This window comes from Oryctolagus cuniculus, chromosome 8 (genome assembly GCF_964237555.1).
Source record: "Oryctolagus cuniculus chromosome 8, mOryCun1.1, whole genome shotgun sequence".
In the NCBI taxonomy this organism is placed as follows: domain Eukaryota; kingdom Metazoa; phylum Chordata; class Mammalia; order Lagomorpha; family Leporidae; genus Oryctolagus; species Oryctolagus cuniculus.
In genome coordinates, this window is record NC_091439.1 from 51312135 (window position 1) to 51320524 (window position 8390).

General features: G+C 36.7%; 1 protein-coding gene across 1 annotated transcript in view; it reads left to right on the plus strand.

Moving 5' to 3' along the window:
• CAMK2D (calcium/calmodulin dependent protein kinase II delta) overlaps positions 1 to 8390 on the plus strand; it is a gene marked incomplete in the record, with an annotated part of 312777 nt that overhangs the window by 152747 nt on the left and 151640 nt on the right. The window contains 1 exon segment of the mRNA NM_001099954.1: positions 8336 to 8390. Within this exon segment, the coding sequence (NP_001093424.1) occupies positions 8336 to 8390 (55 nt within the window).

The window sequence follows — 8390 nt, forward strand, 5'->3', positions numbered from 1 at the left end:
CACTGGAAATTCTCATATTCCTGATTTGAAGTGAGAACTAACAATCTTCTAGGAGTTTAGGAACTGAAAAGAGACAAGTAGCTGATATTTGCTCTTTATCTTAGACATTCTTTAGCTGTTACGGTGTTTTCCAAGTTTTTAAATCACACTTTAAACTGACATTCAAAATGTGTTTCTCTTTTTTAGAATTGGTGTTTACTTGGCATTGCTTTTCTTTCTTTCATCACCTTTATTCTCTCTCTTTTTCAAAATTATTTTTCTCTGAAAAAGCCATTTATACATTATAAGGTATTCAGGGTACAGTATTTTAGGGAGCCCATATAGTATTCTGGGTAAGAACAAGGTTTTTGGAACTTTCCACCTCTGAATTTTGGTCCTAGCTTGGCCAAATCACTGGCGGTTAACCTGTAAGTTTCCTTAATGATTCTTTTCTTTTTTTAAAGATTTATTTATTTATTTATTTGAAAGGGTTACACAGAGAGAAGAGAGGAAGGGGGGGGTGTCTTCCATCCAATGGTTCACTCTCCAGTTGGCCATAACCGGAGCTGCACTGATCTGAAGCAAGGAGCCAGGATCTTCTTCCGGGTCTCCCGCGTGGGTGCAGGGGTCCAAGGACTTGGGCCATCTTCTGCTTTCCCAGGCCATAGCAGAGAGCTGGATCGGAAGTGGAACAGCCAGGTCTTGAACCAGTGCCCATATGGGATGCCGGCGCTTCAGGCCAGGGCTTTAACCATTGCACCACAGTGCCAGGCCCTCCTTAATGATTCTAAGCCTGTACATGTTCATGGGTAAATGATAATAATAAAGTATACTCATGGTGCTCATGTGTAAGTAAAATAACTTTCACAAAAACTATTTATATGGTGCCTGACATAGTAGATAGTATAATTATAATTTTATAACTCTCAGCTAATTGCATAAAATTAAGTCTTAAAAAAGAAACTTTTATCATATTTAAATAAGATTTTTTTTCTCAGCTCATACGAGGACCATGGTTGTGTTTGGCTGCATGTTTTTGGAGTTAGCATGTAGCTAGAAACTGCAGCAGAATGATGCAAGCAAATGGAACAGAAAGAGAAAACAAAATTGACGGTACATACAGGAGAGAGAGGAAAAGAATTAAGCCACAGGTCAACTGAACTTTGGAAATATTTTAGCCACAGAAGCACTTTTTTCACTTAGAAGTCCCATATGTTAAGTTCTAGAACTTAAATTTTTTATTTTTATTTTTATTTTTAGAGAGAGGCTGCAGACAGAACTTCTTTCCACTTGTTCACTGTCTAGTGCTTTTAAAACCAGGGCTGGGCCAAAGGCCAGAGCCAAGAGCTAGGAACACAATCCAGGTCTCCACTTGAGTGTCAGGGGCCCAACTACACATGCCATGACCGCTGCCTTACAGGGTCTGCATTGTCATGAATCTAAAACTAGGAGCCTGAACCAGGTATTGAACCCATTCATTCCAGTATGGCATAGGTATTTTATCCACTGGTCCACTCATCTGCCCATAGAATTGAAATTTTTATTTCAGATAAGAACTGTTATATTGTTTTTACTTTTATTAAAATTCATTTATTCATAGATTTTTATGTTACCTTTGAACAAACTTCAGAAAAGAAAGGCTGCCGAGATGTATTATAACCTGTTTTCTCAAATGCTTTTCTCATTATCGTATTTAAAATTCCTCTCTAAAAACACACGGGATGTGTAATTAAGCTAATTGTGAGCACCCATATGTGCAGCTTGTGGCAATAACAAAGCAGTTGTAGCAAGAACGTAGTACAAATACTTCAACATACAACAGCCACAGTGCTTTCATGGCTGGCCATGCAGTATTGGACTAACAGCTGTGATGAACAGAATGTCCTGTAATTCCTCCTGTGTGAAAGTGAAGTAATAGTTATTTATAGGGAGTAATGAATGAAGCATTTTGTAAAAGTAAACACAATTTTCAATCCTTAAGAAATTTTTAAAAACTAGTAAAAAGAGTCAAAAGTGAAGGTTACTTTTGACTGATAGAAAAGGCTCAAAAAGAAATAGATGATTTATATGACTGTAAAAATATTTTCTTCTAGACTATATAAATATGTCATAAACCTTGAGAATAACAGTTGAAGAATTAAAAATTTTAAAAGGAAGAAACCTATCCACAAAATAAATATGTGGAATATCTCTAGAAGATTATATTACATTTTTTGTTAATAAGTGACAATTGTGATAATTTCATATAGTTCTGTTTTTCCTTTCCTTAGTCTACAAGGAGAGTAGAAGAAAGTAGGTAAGGACATAAAGAAGGAAGAAATAAATGACGGAAGGGAGGAGACATATACATAGTAATCCCAAGTAGAGATAAATGCTAATTTTTTATGCCATATTAGTAACATCATTTATTCAGAATTAGTCTTACATGGTCAAATGGGTGGTTAATCTCACATGGTCATATTACAGACTATTTTGGAATTGTGTACTGAAAAAATGAGTGAATCTAAATAACTTATTTGTCTTGAACCATTATCACATGCTTGCAGGCTAAATGCTTTTGTATAATATGTTTGATCATTGGATTTGCATCAGAGCAATTCTTGATCAAAAAATAATTCAAGAGTGTGTGTTTGGTGTAGCACTTAAATCACTACATGGGACAACCATATCCCATATCAGAGTATCTGATTTGAGTCCCTGCTATTCCACTTCCTATCCAGCTTCATACTAATGTGCAGTTTGGGAAGCAGCAGATTATGATAAATGCTTGGGTTTGTTACACTCAGATGGGAGACCCAGATAGAACTGAAGGCTCCAGACTTCAGCCTGGCCTAGCCCTGGCTATTAAAGGGCATTTAAGACATGAACCAATGGATGCAATATCTCTGTGTCCCTACCTTTCAAGTAAAATGAAAATAAATAAATAAGAAATAAATAGTAGCATCTATAGAAAACATTTTCAAATGTTGACCATTTATAAGCACGACTAAAATAGTGGTAATTATACTGAGAAAGTTTCGTTCTCTGTATAACTGGAACTTGTTCTGCTTCTCCAGTTGGACCTGCAATACCTCTGTTCAGTTCTACAACTCTGGTGCTGCTCCCCCAAATGTTCCACCTCTCCTTCAAGCTTTTTATTTTGAGACAGTGGTAGAAATCAGTGGTGTTTTCCACCTGTACATGATGTAAATCTTACTTTTCATTTTAACTTTGATAGCATGGAAACTCATCTTTTTTCCTGAATAATTATATCATTTCTTTAAGTAAACGTACCATTATTTGAACTCATTTAAACAGACTGAATTCAATGAGGTGTCTCTGAGATTGTGTTATTCAAGACAGCCAATGAGTTGTCTGCTGTAACCGGGCTTTTTTGACTATGCTGAGTGATCACAAGCAGAAGATACATCACAAAACAAACCTTTATATATATATATATATAATCCATCGAACTTTATTCAGCTTTCGGTAGTTGTACAGACACTTACTAGTGTGTGGTAAAGTTCTGTACAATTTTATCACATGCATACATTCATGTAACTACAACCACAATCAAGATTCCGAATTGTATTATTACCGAAATTCTTTCTCATGTTACCTCTTTATATCTAGATCCAGCTTCTCCTCTGTTAATTACTACCCTGTGGAAATCACTAATCTGTTTTTCATCTCTGATTTTGTTATTTTGGAAATTTTGTATACATGGAACCGTAAATTCTGAGATGGACTTTTTTCCCACTCAATACAATTCCTTTGAAGTCAATCCAAATTGTCAGTAGTTCATTCCTTTTCATTGCTGAGTTTTGCCCCATAGTGTTACAGTTGGGATGTGATATGTTCCCAAAGGGTTCCTGTGTTGGAGTCTTGATCCTCAGGTGTGGCAAGGTTAAGAGGTGGTAGGACCTTTGAGGAGGAGCCTAGTGGGAGGTCATTGGAAGGAATTAATGCAGTTATTGTGGGACCTTGGTTAGTTCTCATGAGAAGATGGTTATAAAGTAAAAGGACTGGCCCCTCTACAGTCTCTTGGCTTCTGTTCTTTCCATATGACCCCTTGCTTTCACACACACTTCTACTGTTGTGATGCCAACAGCCAAGGTGCCATTGCCAAAGCAGAGCAAAAGCCAGTGCCATGCTCTTGAGTGTCTAAATCTGCAAGCCAAATAAATCTCTTTTCTTTATACATTACTCAGCCTCAGGTATTTTTTGTGAAAACAACAGAAAATGGTCATGGACATGGGATGGATATACTCCAGATTGCTTAGCCATTCCTCCATTGGAAGACATTTGGTTTGTTTCCAGCGTTTGGCTTCTGTAAGAAAGAGCTGCAATGAATATTCTTGGACATGCTAAATTACAAAGTACTGATGAAAGGAAGAAGACTTAAGCTTTTTTTTTTGTTTTTCTTTTCTTTTTTTTTTTTGCTGAAAATATAGTGTTTTGTCAAACTTTGTTTTAAGCCTTTTCAAATTATTGAGAATGATATACCACTATTTTTTTTATCTCTTACAACTTACAGTATAAGAGTGAAATTGACATCTTTTCATTTGATTGTTTTTTACCAAAGAAACCTTTTATTTAAGGAATAAAAACTTCATGCATTTCATAAGTACAACTTTAGAAATATAGTGACTCTTCTCACCATACCCGTCCTCCCATGCCTCCCCCTCCTCCCTCCTCCATTTCCAGTTCCATTTTCCGGTAAGATACACTTTCAATTAACTTTATACATACAAGACCAACTCTATATTAAGTAAAGAGTTCAATAATTTACACACACACATACACACACACACACACACACACACACACTGTTCAACAGCCAAGACAAGGGCTGTTTAAAATCATTGTATCTTGAAGTGAATTTCACTTTTTTTTAGAAACTTAATTAACTTTAATTTTTTAAATATTTTATTTATTTGAAAGACTAAGTTGCAGAGAGAGGTAGAGACAGAGAGAGAGAGAGAGAGAGAGAGAGAGAGAGAGAGAGAGATCTTCTGTTCCATTGGCTCAGTCCCCAAATGACCGCAATGGCTAGAGCTGTGCTGATCCAAAGCCAGGAGCTGTCAGGGGCCAGGAGCTTCCTCTGGGTCTCCCACGTGTATGCAAGGGCCCAAGGACTTGGGCCATCTTCCACTTCTTGCCCAAGCCATAAGCAGAGAGCTGGATCGGAAATGGAGCAACCAGGACCCGAACCAGCACCTGTATGGGATGCTGGTGCTGCAGGCTGGGGTTTTAACCTGCTGTGCTACAGTGCCATCCCCAAAAGTTAATTAACCTTAAGGAAGCACCCGAGAATGATGCATCTTTTGGGAGCAATTAGACATAATACAACTCTTAGAGGACACAAGTCCTGCATGAGAAGTTAGTGCGCAGTGATTCCTGTTTTTAATTTAACAATTAACACTCTTATATATGACGTAAGTGATCACCCAAGGCTCTTGACATGAGCTGCCTAGGCTATGGAAGTTTTTTGAATCCACAAACTCCATCAGTATTTAGACAAGGCCATAAACAAAGTGGAAGTTCTCTATTCCCTTCAGAGAAAAGTATCTCCTTCTTTGAGGACTATTTTTTTTTTCCACTGAGGTCTTACCCATAGAGGTCCTTCATATAGGACATTTTTTGCCATACTATCTTGGCTTTCCATGCAGGAAATGCTCTAGTTGGCTTTTCAGCCAGACCAGAATGCCTGATTCTGAGGTCAGAATGCTACTTAAAATGATTGGCTTTCTATGAGTTTGCTGTGGGACTGCTTTCCATGTTGGAGCATTCACTACTTTTTAATTCTATATTATTATTATTATCAGACACTTAAGTGTTATCCTTATGATCACTTTAATACTTAAGATGGTATGTTTACCACTCAGCTTAAGAGGATTTGGGATCCCATGGCAAGTTTTTAAACTGTACATTTAGAAGTAAGTCCATATGAGTGTTTTTTTAGCAGCATAAATTTAAATAAAGCAAGCAGGCATCTTTGATAAAAGCAAACTAAAGGGCTTATTTCACACAATTAAAATTACAGGAGAATTGCTTAAATGACAATCATTTTATACGTTTATATGCTGAGATTTTTATATAAAGATTTATTTATTTATTTGAAAGGTAGGATTAGAGAGAGAGAGAGAGAGAGAAATCTTCTATCCACTGTTTCCCTCCTCAAATGATCACAAAGGCTGGGGCTAGGTGAGGCCAAAGCCAGGACCCTGGAACCTCACCTTAGTCTCCTGAGTGGGTGACAGGGGCCCTAGAACTTGGGTCATCTTCTGCTCTCTTCCCAGTCACATTGACAAGAAGCTTATCGGAAGTGGAGCAACCACAACTAGAACCAGCGCTCATATGGGATGCTGGCATTGCAGGCCGCAGCTTAACCCATTGGGGCAAATACAGCTCCATGTTAACTGAGCTTTGATTGAAGTTTCTGTCTAAATGCTTCATATACCACATCTTCAAAAGTGATTTTTTGAATGACTATCCACCATATGCACCTGTTTTGAGATGCAGAGACATACAAACTATGGTTCCTATTTGGTAGTATTATTGAAAGGAAAATTCTATAATCAAAGAAAGTTTGAAGCCAGCACTGTGGCATAGTGGGTAAAGCCACTGCATGCAGTACTGGCATCCCATATGGGCACCAGTTCGAATCCTGGCTGCTCCACTTCCCATCCAGCTCTCTGCTATGGTCTGGGAAAGCAGTACCAGCGTGGGAGACCCTGAAGAAGATCCTGGTTCCTGGCTTCAGATCAGCTCAATTCCAACCACTTCAGCCATCTGGGGAGTGAACCAGCAGATGGAAGACTTCTCTCTCTCTGCCTCTGCCTCTCTGTATCTCTGTCTTTTAAATAAATCAGTAAATCTTAAAAAAAAAAAAAAGTTAAGATGCTAGATTTAGTTAAGAAAAATAAAATGTGCTGCATTCATGAATTCAATGGTAATATCATGACAAACAAATGTAGATAAGAAGGTAAAGACTAAATTGTGTTTACATTTTGTGCACTCAAGAGCTAACTGAAGAAGAGGATTTGAGACTAAGCTATATTGGATCCATTCCCAGTTTCCTCTAATACAGGTTTCTTCCTCATGTTTATAACAATTGGAATTCCACATTTTACAAATGCTAATCTAAAATTAGGAGCAAAGCAAAATTTTCTCTTTCTCCACCTTGGAGAAATTTCTAGAGAGAAATTGAGAAAAGATTTTAATAATGGGCCAGGGATGAGATCAAAAGGATGAAGGAATTGTATCAAAAAGACAGAGATTGTATTAAATGTACTTGTTAAGGAATTTCAGGGGTTCTACAGAGTGCCACTCTTGATGACTTTGTTTTGTGTGATAACCTAACTGTTCTTTGGAATACACATTTTCCACGTGGTTATCATCACTGCATGGGGATTTTACTAAGGAGATATCACAAATAGAAATCACTATCCTTTAGTAATATCTTTGTGAAAGCAATTGTGTCCCACAGGTTTATAGATTTCCCTGCTTCCATCACTCTCCGTGAAAGTCAAACCACCAAGTGATATGGGTGAATAAATTTACCCTCCAGGGGCATGAATGAGGGGATGTAGGAGGCTTTATGTAAGAACAAATAGCAAACAAAGTAGTATGTAAATTTTCAATGTGTGCTTTATCATAAGGTAGATAAATTCAGAAGAAACAAAATTTATTTCAACTGGAGTTATGGATAAAAGTTTAGCTCTTGGCCCAGTTGAAAATAGTATTAATTTAAGGAACTAATGGATTATGTTATTAAAAATTCTAATGTATATTTTTTTTGCTATTGACTTGGTAAATGGATTTTTGTGACTTGAATAAAGAAATAACATCATAATTGTGTTTTGATAATTGTGTTGGCCAGGGAGTACTATCTAGAAATCCTCAAGCAAAAGGGTTGAGCAGAGACAGAAAGCAGTTTCACTAGACTCTTGGTCTAGTAAATATTTAGACTAGGGTGATAGTAAAGGAAATGACAAGGAAGTAGAAGAATTGTAGAACCTGTTGACACTGGAAATGTTTGTATAGAGACATATATGTATATATGTGTATATATATGTATGTGTATATATATATAATCATTAACATTTATTTAGTACTTACAATATGTGGTTTGTTTATCTTATTGTATATTTTATTTCAATCATTTTATGAAGTACTGATACTAACATCGTTATAATTCAACCAATTTTCTTAAGATCACATAGTTAATAATTATCAGAACCAAAACCTAAACTTTGGGTCTTTGAACCCAAACCATATTGTATAGGGCATTAACTTATCAGAGACCAAAATAACGAGGTTGATTGTATAATATAAATTTCCTCTTCTTCTTGATTTTGTTTTTGTTTTTTAGTGAGACTTCATGACAGCATATCAGAAGAGGGCTTTCACTACTTGGTGTTTGATTT